The sequence below is a fragment of the Anguilla anguilla genome, chromosome 5 (assembly GCF_013347855.1).
Source record: "Anguilla anguilla isolate fAngAng1 chromosome 5, fAngAng1.pri, whole genome shotgun sequence".
In the NCBI taxonomy this organism is placed as follows: Eukaryota; Metazoa; Chordata; class Actinopteri; order Anguilliformes; family Anguillidae; genus Anguilla; species Anguilla anguilla.
In genome coordinates, this window is record NC_049205.1 from 16563858 (window position 1) to 16583432 (window position 19575).

A 19575-nucleotide genomic window follows, 5' to 3' on the forward strand; every position below is an offset into this window, starting at 1 on the left:
TTTGACATTTGAGTCACATAACTCATATTTCTGATGGCTTTCACAAATCTACCGTCTAGACAATGGGATAAAAAGGTGTTCCAGATGCCAGTGGATTTACAGACTGCCCTTTGTAAGCCAAATAGTGGACTCACCTTTTCTCAGACAGAACGCCAATCTATGTTCCTGTGTTTTTCAAAAACAACTTTTTAATCTCACTATGAAGATTCAATTATAAACGGTATAAGGTTGGGAGGAAAGGAAAGTAAAAAATCCCCCATAATCAATGTAAGTATGTGGAACAGAGTACTAGTGGCATGTTTCTGCCCACTTCTGGATTTAACCTAACTATCCACATCTGGATTTAACCTAATTTACCTCACTTTATTATATATATATTATTGTTATTTTCTTTAGTTCTAAAGAATTTATCAGCTCTAAGAGATATTTATGCCTACAGGGATATTTATGCCTTATTTGGCTGTGTATCCAAAATAAATCTTTATCAGCTTCATCACATTCAGACCTTGACCAGAGGTGACAGCATTCAGAGTTATTTCTATGCAAGCTTTTGAAATGTTTATAATAAATTTATTGAAATGTTCAGTAATTGGTCCATCATAACATCTACGCATCTCCTTCATGAGCACTACATATAACCTTCATAAGTATTTCATAGACAAATATAAAAGTTACTGTTTTCATAAATGCTTTAGTCAGCAACAGCAAAGAAGCACATGGTGATTGTCACTTTGTACTTATGTCATGGTAATAGTGCTCGCTGGATCAGCGGTGACATAACACACCATCTGATTTTTCCTGCATGTGAAGTAAAAACTAGATTATGTTACAGAATAAAGCATTTAAGATAATCCGCTTAAGAATGGTTCCATCTGATCTGTTGTCATTTGAGATAACTCTTTCTCCATTTTCTCTTTTACGAAGTGGTGTCATATCCGCTGTGCTCTGTTCGAGAATGGTTTCATGCATGTTGTCCTGGCACCAGAGGGAATGTTATCTAAACATTAAATTTGTCCAGTTATCCTGTTTGTCTTGGATGAAAAATTTTGGTTTGGGACATTCTTTTTTTTTTTGGTGCTATGAGTATCTTCCCGGAAGAAGCATGATATGAGTGCAGCTGTGGGTTCGGTAAATGAAGTGGAACCATGTTGTCACACAGTGCTCCCAGGAAACCACACCCTTTCTATCTGTAAATATCCATCCTAGCCACCTCCCATTGCCTTCAGTGACACCAGTAGAAAAATGGGTATGACACATCTCTCATGTTTTGAAATCCTCTCTCAGTTGTGACCCAAGCACAGCTCAGTATAATTATATATGGGGGTGAAGTGGGTGGTCATGTAGATCCGCAGATCTTTTGAGAGAAATGCTCTCTCTCTCTCTCTCTCTCTCTCTCTCTCTCTCTCTCTCTTTCTCTCTCTCTCTCTCTCTCTCTCTCTCTCTCTTTCTCTCTCTGTACAGACAGCTGACTGCTGTATTTAACAGGCAGAAATATAATTTCTCATGGCATGTGGTGATAGAAGGCCTGTTCAAGTCTGCTCACTATAGTCATGTAGGTCTCGCACCCTACCTGAGTAAACCACCTCCTGCTTCTCTGTTTAACAGTACCCCTCCCCTCTTTGCTTTCTTCCTCTTCCTGTTCCCATATGGGTTTGACATGCACTTGTTTCAATGGTGGCTGTTTTGCTACCATTTTACAGGAAACAATCACACAAACGACATGTGGCTGTGCCTAAGTGCCACTTTAGGGTTTGGGTTTTTCCAAACTGAACATTATCCAAAAATACCAGCAGCGGCCAAAACACAAGCATTTCCCCAGATGTAATGTGCGTCATGTGTCCACATATCATTGCTGCAGATTTATTAGTTAAAAACTGCTGTGTTTCACTATATAACACTGTTAATGCAAATAATTTCTATTATTTTTTTACAATTATTTTACTTAATATATTTATGTAATTCACGACAGTGAGTGGACACGGTTGACTGCAGAAGTGGCCTTTTTATACACAAATGGGCCCTACCTGAGATGTATTGTCCTACCACAAATCAGCGACACATGATGAAATAGACTAGTCTTCATTCATGCATGATATGTGTAGCTTGGAGAATATCCAGAACATTAGAATAACATTTCAGTGCTCTGCAGCATAATACAAAGGGAAGTACCCTTATAACTCAGATTACAGGTTGCCAGGGAGGTTATTTAAACTGAAGGCGCGTACCCCTATCCCTCCTGCCCCCTAGTGGTATAGGCGGTACTGCCCACAGAATGGGGATAAAGCAAAGATCCATAATTTATTAAAACATGCGAGACAAACATTCCACACATAAGCACTCAGCACCTTCAGTAGACTAACTTTCCGGGCCAACAATGTTACTCATTCCTTTATCAGCACTCTGGGCAATATGTGGCAACAAAAGAAGCCTCCCCATGCCCTGATTGCTTATTACTCCCTACACCACATCATAAACTTATTTTTTTATACTTTCTACAGTTATCATGTCTCATTTATCTTTGCATGGAGAAATCGTATACCCTTTCAGCAGTCAGAACAGCGCCTCAGGTCACAGAATAAATCATTCAGAAAAAAGTTGTAAATGTCCATATGTAATGTACTTACATTGTGTTCACTTTTGGTATATCCAGTCTTAATGGCTCTTTTGTCAATGTAAATATCAGACACTATTTTAAACAAAAGTCTTAGTTCGTGACTGGCAGATCTGATGCTCTTTTTATGTACAGGAGTCCTTTGGCCAACACAACTGTAACCTTTAAAATGAGCCCTCATTGGTGTCCATGGGTCTGGCCATTTGCAAATAATCTATGTGGGTATCTTCCTCCCCCTTCCTGTGTGTAATGTAGATTGTGCTGACAAGCAAAGAGTGAGCACAGACAGAAGCAAGTTCATTTTCAAAACAGCTTAGCACAACATATTTATAATTATGGCAGATTGGAGAAAAAGGTTTTACACTGTGGCAGAAGTCATTGAAGACAAGAGGATCTGAATTAGAGGCTTTATTTTCAGATTTGTAAAGTGGAGACTCTCTTGAAGAGGGTGCTCTACACAAGGATATGCCTGCTGGTGGGCATGTAAGTTCACTGCAAAAGGAAATTCCTACAGCTTTTCAGCAAGACCTACCCAGTTTGCCTATTAGCTTCACCTGGTTGCGGGTGCTTTTTGTGTCAATAGCTCAAATTTCTTTTGAAATTTAATATTTCAAATCTAAATTTCCTTTAGATTAACACTTATGGAACATTCAGGATCTGAATGACACACTTGCATCTCACATCACAATTGGCCACTGCAGCTGCCACAGATACAGACCATCTCCCTCTTGTGCAAAGCTTCAAACAGACAAAATATATGGCGAACATACAATTCCGCCAGGGCAATGGCTTGCAACACGCCATGTACCGGCTGGAAAATAGAGCCCTTAGTCTTGATGGTACATGTGTGCCCTTCAAATAATGGCACAATCCATGTCTCTGCTACTGTATGTATTGCTACACAGTTATAAGGCTTCATTTAAGAGTAGTGCAAACCAGGTGAAAATTGGAGTTATGGGGTGAATTAAATGCATAGCCAACAGTGTAGAATTGCATGTAAGGAAAAGGTAAGATATGAAATAAAATATAAATATCAAATTTAACATGCACATAAAATACAACAAAACCTGGATTATTATAATAAATGGAAGATGGCAACCAAACTATTGCACTTCACCTATATACTCACTGTATTGTCACGTGCATACTATCCATGAAACTAATTATATTCAGTCAGTATTTAAGTTAATACTTGCTGGTTTAAATAATGTAAACAAAGGAGTTAATAAATTGATTACAATTAGCTTTTTCTGAGACGATCCCCATTGATATAAGAAGCTGGTACAAAAAGGCAAAAGATTGTAGAGGAGAGAGGCCCCTACCAGAAAAGGCACAGACAGCAAAATGCACGAGGTCCAGACTGCAAGGCCAAGAGGTCAGGGGTCATGGGTCAGGGCTCAGGGGTCAGACAGTCCCCTGTGGAACCCTCTCTCTGTGGAGAGACCAATCCAACACAAACAGATGGACTCCCAGAGACCAGACTGTTATAACAGACTGCAGGTTGCATGTGACAACAATTTCACCCAACAAAAGATGTTCCAAGAGACTTTGAGCCAAATATTTGTAACGTAGCATCAAAGATTTTCTCCATGAGGGGCAGTGAAAAATTTATAGGATCCCAATAAATCTTCAGATATTCAGTTCCTGGCAGTCACATTTATTGGTTCCATTTAGACTGGAAATTTAAGGTAAAAGTTGGGACAGTAGGTTTTTTAAAACCTTGGTGCCTTATAACAGTACTATGAACTATTAGCATTTCTTTTAATGCTTGTAGTAAGCTCTGACTGTTATTTTCATAGCTTCATGGCAGGGGAACACATCAGTACAAAACAAAAAAAAACTTATGAGCAGCAATACGGAAAACCGTAAAAAGGTATGTTTTACATGTCCGGAAATAACAAACAGAAGTCTACAGCTGCGATTGCCCTGTCCAAATTGAAATCCTGCTCTTAGCTGTCTGTGAGCCCTGCCCTTTTGACAACGCAATCAGCTGTGGAATGTTTTCACAGAGAGATTTGAAAAGCTCAGCTCAGCAAGGCAAATGCAGCACAGATCCAGACATCGCATGATAGGCCAAAAGCATAAACAATACCTAGAGATGTCCAAGGCTTTAGAGGCCGACATCAAAGGGAGCTTGCAAGATTACTCCTTATACGTGTAAGTGTTTTGTAATTCCGCTACTTTCCAAATTGGCATGTTTGATCTCTTAGATCAGAGGGAAACTTCAAAGATAAAAATGAATCACCAAGTGGCTAGAGCTGAACTGGTGTACAAGTTTGTGGAATACCATTAGAACAGTGTTGTGCATAATGTCTGGTAATCCAAAGGTGCTCACTTATGGACCAGTGGTGTATGGATGAATAAAGATTTTCCTTTACTTTCATGGGTACAACCACATGTCTTATACACACACACACAAACACACACACACACACACGTATACACTTGCAGCACATACCAGCAGACTGATACTTTCACAGGAGCATCTTATAGACAGCAAATGTGGGGAGGGGCATATACTTTCATATTCATCATTGATTGGTGAGCAGTTTCTTTAGTGATCAGTCTTGTCATATGAGTAGCAGGACTTAGAGGGTCAGGCTATCTGTAATCAATTAATTTAATTTATGATATGAAACATGTGCCTTGTGATCTGTTCACAAGTTTCTTGTCTTGTTGGTGGTTATCCCTATCCTGCTGCAGACCATTATACTCATCTATTCAAACCATAGGTGGAATATATATATAATACACCACCAGTGCTTAAAATGTTTGAAATCTTTCAGTTTATCCGAGGGTGGATCAATGGTGTCAAAATAATTCATTTAAACTATTCCTTGCACCTGGGGCCAATGGTTATTCATCATTGGAGCGTGTCCATCTCCACTATGTCACAGTGATTACACCCAAAGTAAACCACCCAAAGGGCAAGGCTTTTTGTTACAGTACATAACATGGCCTGCTAAGTGTGGGTGTTTCTGTCATTAAGCATCCAGATTCGTTATTCCCTGCCCCATGTCATAATGCATATTTTCGCTTCTTCAGTGGGTGTTTCTCCAGAAAACCCTAATCTAATTATTATTTTTTTTCCTTTAATAAAAATTTGCCATTTCCAATCCCACCCAAATGCTCAATCTATACGCAAGTGTGCTCATATATGCCTCCTACTGCTTGCTCGCGAGAGTGAACATAACTTGAGGTACTCCTATGAAACACGCGGTGCCAGCCAGATGCTTCTTTTCACACCGCAGCCATAAGTCTCGCCCACACACGGCAGGAGCGGAGGAGATTTATCAGATGATTTTTTCACAATTACCATATTATTTCAAAGCACAACTGACGTTTGTAGCATGCGTGTCTATATTAGCTGCAATCCCAGTCTACTTCTGCTGTTTTCAGACAGATGAGAGGCAAGGGAATCTGCTTGGCAACAAGACAGGGCTCTCATAAAATAAATCTGAGCCATAAATATAAATCTGAAAGGAGTTTAAAATCATAAACCAAAGTGTATCAGGCGCCACTTCGGTTCCCTGAACCACAACCCCCTCCCCTTCACAAACCCCCGCATCCTTGACACAGACCAGGATTTAATCACGGTACATGCTTAACATAAGACATTATCTTATTATTTAATCTAGATTTCTTGGAAGTCAGATTTCTTTCCCAATAAAGTCATCAGATTTTCTTTGAGACTGATAGCAAGGCTGTTATTTGCATTGATGGCATGGATGTACAATGCTGTTCTGAATGCTTATATTTAGAAATTATATGGTGTGGAAAATATCATAAATACTAAACAGGGGCCCATATGTAAACAATTGGCATCACTATAGTTTTAGGATTCATGTTGCAGCCCTTTGAAATGACTCCAATATGAGGTCCAGAAACCCCAGAGAATACGACAGATGACATATTGCATTATTGTAAATCTCACTGTTCGCTGAACATGGGTTGCAACCATATTTTTTTGATCCTCCTTCACAATCAATAACCCCCATCTGACCTGATCTGCAGTACAAAAATAAAATGATACACGAGTATTAGAGATTCTCTGTGGGTGGCCCTTCATGTGATTGAGACATAGACAAAACACAGCAAGCAAACACACACATACCTGTACGTACTTAAGCACACTCATACTAGTGAGTATGTAGAAGTGTATGCATATGTGTATTCACGCACACACACACACACACACGTGCACACACATGTAGCTACACACACACAAACAATGTCACACGCACACCCATATGAGTATACACATACAGACATAAATACAGACTCTCAAAATGAAGGCGCAGCGATTTAGGTCCTGGAAGGTATGGAAGGGATGCTGGCGTGACCGTGTTCAGCATGCTGCAGTGGCGGGTATTAAGAGTACCTTCGGAGGGTCACCATAAGGCATTTCCTCACTGCCTTTTCAATAATGCAATGCCTGTTCTACATCATGAAATAGGAGACACTTACATTTCAGGCCAAAAAGGTATTTGCCCCCGAGCGCTATGCATCAAACTCCAAAGCACATCCGGGTCTTTAAAACCCTCGCCCCCCATCTCTTCTCTTTTATTTTTGAGGGGGAGGGCGAGGGGGAGGGGAGGCCTGACAGGCAATTACAGGATACTTCTTTCCTGGTTTGTCACTCCAGCAGACAGTCTTGACGGATGTAACAAAGGGGGAGACGAATAGCCTGATGGGGCAGCGTGATCCTTGTGGTCAGTGTCTGGGCAAAGCCGCATTCCAGGACTTAAAGGAGGCCCCACATTTCTCTTTCAGTCCATGGCCCACAATTTCAAAGAGCTCCCTTCTCAAAACAGCGCCTTTCAGACGGCCTATGGGCTCTTAAAACAAAATAAAGAACCAAGCAAAAAAAAAACTCAAAGGTTTACGGTCAAAGTACTCCAGCCTAAATCTTTACCAGTGCTTTCTGTCTGCCGGAGAGGAACAGCTCACCTCATGCTTTTTAAAAAAGCCAAATACTATTCCTTATTTACTTTATACTTTTTTTCCCAATTTGGAATGCCAGATCGTATTTGTAGTGTTGCTGCTCCATAACTGCGATATCTTCTGGCCCTTGAGTAGCGCTCCTGTATTTTGAGGTGCCTGCTGCCAACTGGCACTTCCTGTAACTTATGTTGACTTATTTTCAGTCCTCAGCATCAGAGCTGCACTCATTGCCCTGGTAGTCTGCCCTTCAGTTCCTAATCAGCAAAAAGGAGTCACTGTACTGCTATGAGACAGTTCATCTGGCTAAAAATTCCCAGAACCTATTTTCCATACAGCTGGAAACTTTACTGATACAGTCCATTTGAAATGACATCACTGCATGCCATCAGACTTTGCTGAGTTTCCTGAATTTGTAAGTCTTAACAGAAGGTAAGCTGACTCTCACTCGATCCATGTATGTGAGTGAGTGAGTTAATATGTAAGCGTATGAGTTACCACATAACAACATATAATAGAATCAGGGCCAATCCAGTAGTGATTTGATATACATACAACATTTTGTGGAGGGCACAAATTTCATTAGAGTCATTAGAGCTTCACATTTGGTCTGTAATTTTGCAATCAGCCAGTTCAGAGGGCAAGTATTTCCTAATGACTCGTCCTGACTCACGTCCAGTCCATGTATGAGAAACTGGAAGCAGAATGCCTTTGTACTGGCTTGCTGCTTACAACTTCTGGGATCAATGTTTCCATACGTACTGTCAAGCTGATATTTGTCCTGTCCTCTCTAATTATGTATTAACCTGAAATGAAAAGGGATTCAACATAGGCTGCCCTCAGTTCTGTTGGGCAGTGCACTCTCCTAATTTTGGAGCTTTGATTTAAAATGTAATGGTGTGTGTGCCTTGCAATAGATTGGCGGCCTGTCCAGGGTGTATTCCTGTCTCTCGCCCAATGATTGCTGAGATAGGCTCTGTGTCCCTGCCCAGGATAAGTGGGTATATATATAATGGATGGATGGATGGATGGATTTAAAATGTATGTTGCGCTATATTTTGTTGTGAGTATAAATAAAGCATCACAAAGGCTTCACTGATTTAATGAGCCGTTACTAAGAACTGTAGTTTCAACATTTTAAAGGCCCTAAACCTGTATACCTCATATACCAACTTGTTAAGGAGATTGTCATATTGTCATTTTGTGCCATATTTGAAATGAATAGACTGTCGTAACTGCAGATCATCTACGGTTATTCTGGTAATTAAGTGATTAATTTTGAATAAACCTCCATGCCTAGTTCCCATGAAACATTTCCATTCAAATTGTTTTGGAACTCATTTCATTGACAGCAGATGTGCCTACTCTTAAATTGCTGTAAAGCCATTCAGCATCTGTCATAACAGGGTGAAAACAGACTGGCCCCTCGTTATGAAACTTCATTACAGCAGTTTTTCATTAAACCAGAGGGTCTTAATTACAGTTGTGGCCCAAAAGTAGGGCACCAAGCACGTTTACTATTTGCCGCAAAGTGATTAAATTAATTTTATTTTTAGTTCTGACGTGACTAGTGACTATCAGCATCCAGCATGCCTAGTTATTATGATCACTGAGTGCACCAACATAATACTCTACACTGTTGTCTCTCCTATTTATAATACATCAGAAAAATGGAAATAGTCCACAAGAGAAAATGAGGGACAACTGGTAAGTGCAAAACAGAGATTTCCATAAAGGTACATACATAATGACCCATCCATTAATTGAGGGAAATAAAATCCCAGCATTCAGAAAGGTCATGCATTAAAAAGCTGCAGAGCCTGGTTGCCTATAATTATGGCTTATTATGACCTACAATTATGTCCACTGTGATTAGGAAAGAGGGGTGAATATTAGGGCACATTTGGAATGCATTAAGTGACTAAGATGGGTCAACTTTCTGATATTTCACAAGCAACGGTGTCTAGAGAAGGTTTTTTTCAAATAGGATATTCTGGAACAACGCCTGAGACAGCATTTTTGGTTTCCGTCAACCGAGTCAACTGACTTTCTCGTGGAAGAGCAGAGTTGTATTCCACAGATGCTGGTAGTCTCAATGCTACAGCACAACCAGGCCACACTAGCCATCTGTGCTCCCCTATTAAGTTGCACCTCGTTTCCATTCCTCATTTATGGTCCACAAGCCATAATTTGTAGAAAGGAAAGACAACAATGATACGTGTAAATGTAAAGAGTTCTGTGCGGAGAGAAAATCAATTCCCGCTTGCTTCTATGATTAATTCATGTGTAGAGTGTCATGGCCGTCTTGGGATCCCAATCCATTCTTATTGTTCTCAGATTCAAACAAAGCTCTTGAGCCGCTGAGCCACTGAAGTGCAGATGAGTGCTGACAGTATCTGTGCTCCGTCGACCCAGGCACACCTGTGACGTCAAACCCAGGCGCACCTGTGACGTAAAACCGCTGCTTCCATTCACTTTGCATTCCAGCAGCTAAGCTCACCTAAGCCCTGAGTCATGGGGGGAAATTGGGGTGGGCAGACTGTAGGTACCCAAATGACCAGACCAAGGTCGCTCGTGTGCAATGAGACACCAAAGTCCTGGGCAAATGAGAGCTGCCCCTCCTGGACGATGCTACAGCCAGTTATGACTCGCATGTGAATTTGTTTCCAGAATATTGGATCCCCCCACCCCCACCCCAAAGAATCCCCGTTAATTCTTTTTTAAAACAACATTAATGAAAACATCTTCTAAGCAAGTGTAAAGTATAAATATATGTTTCTGATAAGGCCGGGCTAGCGTTATTCTATGTTTGTTCACTTTTGTTTATGTTTGTTTATCTGTATCCAACAGGAAGAGAGGACACATTTACACATGACCGGACCCGGTAATGCTAGCAATATACACTGTATTCAATCGATACGAAGGGGAATAGTCCTTGACAGTTGTTAAATAGTGATTTGTATGGTCGGTAAATCAGGGAAGAAGTATTATTTTTATTTTACCTTTTCACAGTATATCCAGGTAGGTCAACTTGGACTTCAACTGGGGCAACTGGGGGCAGGGGGGCGGGGGACAAAAATAAATTGGAAGGGATTTTACAGCATAGATTGTAGACATTGTATAGCCAGACATATGTAGGGAATGATTATATGGCCAGATATAGAAGGCCAGAAAGATATCGTTCTCAGTAATTGATGAGAACATTTAGACTTTGAACACAACCCACTGAACGTTTTCTCTAAATGAAAAACGAGGAAGTCTGATTTAGATTGACTTTCTGGAAAGGACTGCTTTGCAGTAACACCACAGGACAGCCCTGTTATTAACGCACATATTTACATAGACATTGTTTAATGTTGCTATTTTGGAATAAACATGTCACATGAAACCTATATGGTTAAATTGTATTTTCCTTTCCAGTATTAGTTGCTTCAATATCATGTGTGTCAATCTATATGGTAATTAGTTCCTGGTGGAAATAGGTTTGTGTCAATATCAAGACAGGTTTCTCTCTTTTGCACTGGGACTTTGTACTGAGGGATGTTGATACTACAGTATATGAAATGGGCTTCTTTACAATCTTCAGACATGGGGACCCCTGATTATGGTGGAGGGCATTCCTGGGTTGGGTAAATGGTTCCATGTTGTCACATAAACTGAAAATATGTGAGCCATTTATTCTCGTAATGCTATAACTTTTGTAGCAGGGCTTCTCAGCCTGTTTTGAATAAATATCTGGAGTAATTCATCCTATCCCAGAAGCTAGAGCAAGAATTAGATTTAGAAGAAAACGTGTGAGAATATTTAAAATGCTTGTTTTCTAACGATGGTACCTTTTCATTAATGTCCAACTCATGAATCCAGCATAACGAACAATGAACGTGAGCGCTTGCTCTCCTCTAAAACTGAAATAGTGTTTTATCTGTTTTGTGAGGGGGATGTGCCCTGTGCCAAATGAAACGTAAGGAAGGAATGTGAGGGAGAGGAACATTACCAGGGCAACCAGGGAGTTCTGCAAGTGTCACATTCGATGGCAGTTTTGGAGCTTAACGCTATTTTTCCAAGGCCAAAACAAACCACGGGCAAAGTCACACCATCCGTGCCAGAAAAACCACTCACTCTGAGAAGGGCGCTCATGATGTCACAGCACATGAACACTTGATGAGTAACTGAATAAACTCTGGCTCTTTTAGCTTTGAAGATGTGCCTGTTGTTGACACATCAGCATTAACAAGAATTCGCTGTGCTTCTGGCCGGCACTGACTTGTTAACCGTGCAATGTAAACACTAATATACATTGTATACTTCAGATAGGGTTTAAATTCATTGCTATTAAAAGTTAGGGTTATGATGCGTGCTACGATAATTATATTTTATAGCTAGTTTAGGTATACAGATATTCCTCTGATTGCATTCAATATGGTGTGTTTATTAATTTGGTATCTGTTGTTTGGTTTTGGAAAGTAGCTGAGTAAATGAGCAAGTCCATGAAATATGAAAGTGTTTAATAGATTGAAAATAAAGGATTTATTTTGTCAATAATATTTCTGGGCTGCATCTGTCATTGTGTCTGAATATAAGCTGTCTTTTCCCTGAGGGAGCTGTGGGTGGTATTATTTTTACCGACCAAAGAAATCTTTGACCTCTAATGCTTAAAGCCATATGGGACATGCATCTGCTATGAGGAGCAGGCTTTTTTTGAAGGAAAAAAAAGCATGTTAAATAGTGAAGGGACGTGACAAGAAATGATTTACAAAAGGAGGAATGGAATTTGAGTCAAGGAATCACTAATTATTGTGTTTACACAGCGTTATAGAATGAATTTGTCCATACATATGTTACCCACACACACACGCATGCACACTCACACACACACACAATAAATACAGTATTTTTGCTTAATTAATGATACCAGCGAACAATACCATCCGTAGCATTTCATTGGAAGTACAATAAAACAGCTACTGTGGCTTTAAGGCATGCAGCAGTATTTTCTACAGTATACTCATAAGTATCTTTATGGATGTAAGACAGTCCTAATATTAGCTGCATTAAAGAGCAACGTTTTTTTCCCTTGAGCTTAAAAATTATGCATAACTCCTCTTGTGATGGGTTATTATAGTAATAACATTTACTAATTTATGCAGAAATATTTTTGAAAAGCATTTCAAAGCAAAAGGACTGTCTCACTGTCCATGTGAATATATTGAATACCTTGTATTTCCACAGGACTGTTTATATGGTCAACAGACTAAACAAGACAGCTTAGAATAGACCTACTGGAATTTTATTTTCTCTTTGTAAACAGTTCAACTGAAATCTGCAGTTATAGAATTTTTTGTGACAAACAGGAGGAGTCTGTGGCTGCATCCTTGCATACTTGCATGCTCTCTTTCTGCTCTACTAAGTGAACACATTAAGGGATGCCCTTAAGTAGTCATTTGTTTTCACCTTGTTCCTTACACCACATATGCATTAATATTCACTGCACATTGGATTGGGATCTACTGGGATTTGGAAATAAAAGGAAAGATTTTGCTCATGTTGTGTGCCTCAGTTGACAGCCCTTACTGGATACCTGCCAGCTAACAAACAAGCGGTCCGCCCTCGGCAAAGCTGTCGGTCCGCCGGCGTTTTGCAAACCGGCCCAGTGGCAGCCCGCCTGCTGAGGACAGTTGCAGCAATACAGTACAGCCGGGACAGCTCAAGCCTTTCTTCCGCGGTAGGCGAGATAGCGAACTGGGAGGGTGAAGGTCGCAATGGTAGACCGGGGGGCAGTGAGAATTTTATACGCATGGCCCCCTCAGACATGTGGTGCCCTAGGGGACCGCTTATATAGCCTGTGCCCAGAACCAGCCCTGCAACGGAGTAGACATGAGTTGTTAAAAACATTCAAAATACAGTACTTAGTAAATGGGCCAATAGTGGTCCAACAGGAGCTTGTTTGCTAAGGTGGTTAACAGCCTGGAATAATTGTCTGGTCTCTCAGCACCTTGTAAACAAGATGTATAAATATTTCTCATGCTCAGCATAGACTACCAATCTGAATTTTCAGTGAGCTTCTCTGAAAAAAGCCATGCAATTTGCCACACCAGTGCTGAGACATTTAAATGTATCCCGATGTGTTTATTTCCTGGAAGCTTCCGATATTACACTGCAGAGATTAGAGAGCAGTTCCTGATGCAGTCAATGCCGTTTCCCATGTATGATACAATAAAGGTATTTCCTTATGATTAAATAAGGAAGACAAATTACTTTTCAGCCATGCTCACATCATGCTGAACAGCAAAGAAATGTTAATCCAGCTCTGATAACATTAATGGGAGTCAAAAAGGGATAAAATGTACACTATCAGAGTTGATTTTATGCTGAAATTGCATTGCATGGCCAAATAGGGAGTGTAACAGATTATACACTGTCAGCATCAGAATATTTTCTGTGATAAAAGATGACTGTACCAAACTGAGAAAGAACCATACAGAAAATATTACCACTATGATACCATTATATTACCATCTCATGTTCCACTGATATACAGTAACTGTTCAACAATTAACAATAAAAACAGTTATACAGACTGCATAGTAAAAGGGAAAGGGAAAAAACTGTGCATATGGTACATCACCACTTCATCAAAAGAGTTCAGAATGAATAATTATATCAGTGTTGCATAACTGAGCCGAAAAAGATTCTGTCTAGAAAATTCTGTTAAATGTCTGAAAAACTTTGAATGTTTCATATCTACAGTATAATTTTACATTTTTACTGATTGCATTTATGCTATCTTTATGGGATGTATCAGGGACATTCAGTACCTGATTTAGGAAGCCATATATTGTATTGTACTTCACAGTAAACCTACACATAAAAAGCTACATGTGAAAATTATACTAGCAATGTCTAATAATGTACGTGGAGCATACACCTGGCATCTTAAATTGTCTATTTACAGCTGAAGTTATCTCTGATGTCATGACTGTCCTGCTTTGATCTTTGAAACCCATTAAATGCCTGCTTTTCAGAAGATTCTTTTCTTCCACATTGACTCATCATTATACTGATTTAAGCAGCTGTCAGACTCAGGGTCTTGCAGCATCTTATGTGATCACGTTCCCCATCAATCTGCTGATTGGACTTCGGGCCCTGCGTGACCTGATCTGAATTCACAGAGGGAATCCTGAAGTAACCCTTTGTCAAACAGAAGCAGGTACTTATATGCAACAAATCAGATGCAGAGTATAAGGGTACATTCTAGATATTCCTCCTCTGTTAAACTCATTACAAAGTTTGTCAGGCACTAATCATTCTACAAATAGTATGTGACTGGAAAATAGCCAAGAGTGGTGCTGAAAGAGATGGCTAAGTGCTCAGAAGATCTATCACACAGTATGTAATGTTTTATTTCATATAATCATAGTCTGAGAACTGGGAAACATAAACATGGAATGCTGCGTGTGTTGTGTTAGATGTTCTACCAATGTTCTAAGCATGGTTGTGAACATCACAAACTTTCCCGAGGTCTGGTTGTTTGTGCAATAATGAGTAATAATGAGTTTTCTGAATCATTTTAGAACTGATTTTAGCAATCGTACCTTGAATGTTATACAATAAATGTTTACACAGATTTTAGAAACACAGGAATGTATCGCTTTTATCAGTTAACATTAAGCCCTATGTTCATTTTAATAAGTATGATATGGTTGTGATCCCAGCTGAGTTTTTAGTGATGGCAACTTCTCTGGCTTGTGGAATGAGGGATCTTAATGATCTCCTCCAGCAGATCATTATGGCTGGCATACACCTGTAAAGCAGATGTTGTCAAGGAAAAAATTAAGCAAGTTTCCAGCACCATTATTATTCTCATTTAAATGCAGCACAGCAGCACACAAACCAGCCTGTCATCTCTGGTAAACATCACATGGGCTGATTTGACATGATTGGTTTATTTTAGCTCTAAAATGTCAAGTGGAAGATAAGCCTGTATGTGAATGTAGTGAAGATTTAGGCAAGTCAAAGAAAAAAGATTGTGGAGCAAAGGCATTAATGAAATGACCACAGAAGACAGCTAAATTGCACATGGTTATGTTTTGGCATAATTTATGTTGATTAGCTGAGCTCAGTTTGGAGAAAGGAAAACAGAACTGGGGGTATTTGGGCAATATGGATTTTTAGACACCAACGCCACAAGTCATATCTGATTACTACTGGAAATAATTCCCTAAAAAGTACAACCTTTTCCCCTTATTCTCTTAGAAGCATTCAAAAGCATAAAATAGGAGCCCTTCATGAGTATAAGTATTCTGTATGCAACTCCTGTACACTAACATTGCACTATACAATGACACCAAAGATGCATTATGGTGCTGTAATCAAGCTACCTCTCCTGTTCCACAGGGCTTGTCATAATGCCTACTGGTATAACCCATACAGCAGTGTTTAGGGAATTAATTCCCCTGTTACCAAATACACTCAGGGGCTGACAGATGCCCTTCAGGCTCCCATTACTCGTTCTATGGAAAGACCACAGACACACTGCTGGACCTAGCCCAAACCCACAACCCAGTCCTAACCTTTTACAATGCTGGAGTGGTTATAGTTAACGTACCACACAGCTCTTAATCACGGGGATGTCCATGAATAATTATTTAAAATCTGTATTTCTCATTTGCTTCACAGACACTTTTTGTTGTTGAAAAAAGTAAAGAGAAAAGATTGTATAGCAACTGCCGAGAGGTATACTGTTAGGCATCCTTAAGTATTAAATACGCGTAATATAAACGCACAATTGTTTCAATACTTAAATTCTGTTCTGCTCACAAATCCAAAGCACATCAGCAATATACATTACTGGCATGCATTATATAAAAATATTGAAAAAACATAATTTATTATAAGAGACATACTCACATTAATATATTTGGATTAGGGAGAGAGAAATAAATCTCAGTGTAAGATTGCTTTTACTCTAGTTAGCATTACTTTGTCTCCAAACAATCCACCAAGACTACTGTGCAGGGATATATATGTACATACTAACTCCCACTTAACCACCGCCTGAGTTTCCATCAACAAAATCATGAACTGGACATTAAAAACAAAGCGTTTTATTAATGGTTTCAGAGCAGAAATTCTGAACAAAGTCTCAATTGTTAACTGCAGATTTATGCATTACAGTCCACAACTGAACCTGTATTCATATTTCATTTAAGATCAGTAATAATAACATTTTCAGTGTGTATTTTGGCCAAAATTAAATACGGTGAACAGACCGACTGCCAATATGATATTCTGTAATTTTCCATATGTTTTGAGGTTAGTTAAGAGGGAACCGGTATTAAGTAATTTTTCAGTTTGCACAGTGAGAACCCAAAAACTAACTACAAATATTGGAAGGTTAGAAGCTTACTTGCACATACGTCTTTGAAGACTGAAAATATTTTTTTAACTTTAGACACAAGAACTGTAGACTCACACTGTGAAATAATGCAATTATAAAACTAACTGTGATTACAGTTGTAATGGTGAAACATCAAATTACAAAGTATTGTTTATTGTTGACGAGTAACATTGAATGTGTGGAAACCAATTTGACAGTTAACAAAATTAAAATCAGATGGCTACTAAATTCCATACCAAGTAAATGCCTACCAAACATCAGTTCTGATGTTGACAAATCTGAAGAAAAACAAGGATAAGAAAAAAGTATCCAACCTCCCATCTTAAAGAGTATCTACCTCTAAATAATGTACGCTCACACATCACTGTGGTGTATGAAATTGCAGCAGGATTTACAATATATTCCAACATATCTCAGGTGTGTTGGTTCATATTACAGGAAATGTCAACTCATTTTCAGAATTTAAATGAGGAGGTCCTTGCTCCAGTACAAAATTGAAATGCCTTTTTTTTTACTATAGGTCCACTGTGAGTTTGTTTGACCTCACTCTGCTATAACATTCCTTTTAAAAGAGCATACATGTAACATGATGCTTCCTGACCTTACTCATAATGCTTTGAACCAGCAGTAAAAGCTCATTTCCTCTTTTGCTTTAATCAGGGTTATTTGTAGCTCTTATCAGAGTCTCTGCTTCTCCTGTTACAAATTACAGGAACAAGAGACAAAACAAGAGGACAAAAAGCAGGAACCTTGCAGGAAAAACAAAAGAAGTGTTAAATACCTTTGGTAAGATATAAGGCAGTATTGAGAAAAAATGTTTTAAATACAAAACTAAAAACTACAACTGTTTATAGGTGAAGACAGATTCAGTAAAGAGCTTGTGGAATGGGGTTGTGGGATTGAGGGACAGATGAATGCAGAGCATCTCTCCTGAAGCTGCAGCTTCAACAGGCAGTAAAGGCCCGTGCGCCCATCGGGGCGATGGCAAAGAAGGGGGCTCTGTTCCACACACGCAGCAGTCCTCCAGCGACGGGCTCGCGCTTTCCCAAGACACCCTTAAGACCATGTGTTCGGAATTTAAAACCGTCTCCGGCGAAAGGAGTTCCGAGGGAGTCAAAGGGCGGCAGTTTCCAAAGCTCTCCGCGGCTTTGGACACGGTCCTGCCTCTCCAAAGAGGCCTCTTGGCGGCTCGCGCACCCAGCCACTGAAAACAAACGGAAAGCATTCCAGTGACATAAAAGAGCGAGTAATTAACAGCTCCCGTCCCACGCGAAGGTTCCCTGGCCCTCTCTTTGAGGACGTGCTGCTCAGCAACAGGACTCATCCAGAGGTTTCAAATCCCATTGGTAATTTGTTTTTGTCGTTTTTTTATATATATAAAAACTGGGCAGCTGGTGTTAGGGCAATCCCATTCCGCCCGGAGTCCGTAAATCTGCGGCGGAGACGACTGGGAGCTGGGCCTTGCCGTAAGGCGTACAGTATGTGCCCTTTGAAGCGGGCAAGCTGGCACGCTTCTACCCATTATTGCACAAGCAGTCACATTCCTCGTGGTGTTCCAGGGAAACGTCCGTCAGAGATTTCAGGATTCCTCGTCCTCCGGCCCTGTGTCTCAGTAGCAGAACCTACCAGGCGAACAAACATTATTAGACTTCTGACTTAAGTAACCTGCTATGGTCAACTTAAAATAAAATATAATGGTAGGAACCTTATTACATTAAAAAACCAACAAATATATGGATATTATCCCCTAGAAAAGTGCAAAGCTTGACAACATTTCCCTCTTTTCTGCCCAATTTGGACTGGCCAATCAAATTCATCAGCTCTCACTGCTGAATCCTCTACTATCGACTCAGGGGAGAACAGATAAGCAGACACTCTCCCCTGAAGCATGCGATGTCAGCCACTGATTCCTGTTACACCAAAGTTTGCAAGTCAAGCTTGCACAGCCATGAGGCAGAGGGAGACAAATCATGTGAAGCTGTGGCCTCCAAAACGACCAGCAGGGGTTGTTTGGTGCCCATGACATAACATGTCTAATGTCTGATATGCTCAACCACACTGTACACCACTCCCAGGCATTACATTCTCAAAGAACTATCCATGGCATGAAGTTTCTCTGGACGGTCAAAAAAGGGGCGCCGTACCTCGTGATATTTCTTGGTGACTTTGGTGGGCGTGCAGTGGCAGTCGTAGCACCTGTGGGCGCAGCAGGGGCAGTTCCCCCCACAGCGCTGCACCAGGAGGCAGCTGGGCCAGAAGATGGCGTCGGTCCTCTTCAGCTCCTCCCTGAGGGACACCGAGAAGTTCCGAGGGGTGCAGCTGTACAGCCTCACCTCTTCTCTCAGCAGGTTCAGATCCACCGCACCTGTGGGCCATCAGGCCAAAACAGATTTACATTGACATTTTCATTCAGGCATTTAGCAGATGCCCCTGTTCAGATCAGCTCACAAAAGTGCATACACACTTTAGGGAGGGCTTAGGCAGAGTCTAACAACAAGGAATAAAGAACCGTAATAGTGTGATTTTGTGCCTTAATGTGTGCCCAATTTTGTGCCCATGTTTTCTTCAGCACTTATTCTACAAACTCTACTTACCATAATGCTCATGTTAAGAATGATATTTATAT

The 19575-nt window shown here is 40.2% G+C and overlaps 1 protein-coding gene across 1 annotated transcript in view; it reads right to left on the bottom strand.

The window, feature by feature from the left end:
• Positions 1–16640: 16640 nt before the first annotated feature.
• Positions 16641–19575, bottom strand: part of LOC118226720 (platelet-derived growth factor C-like) — a 37190-nt gene continuing 34255 nt past the window's right edge. The window contains exons 5-6 of the mRNA XM_035416539.1: positions 19094–19314; positions 16641–18571 (exon numbers count right to left, since the gene is read on the bottom strand). Of these exons, the coding sequence (XP_035272430.1) occupies positions 18464–18571; positions 19094–19314 (329 nt within the window). The 3' untranslated portion in view covers positions 16641–18463. The remainder of the gene's footprint in view (positions 18572–19093; positions 19315–19575) is intronic.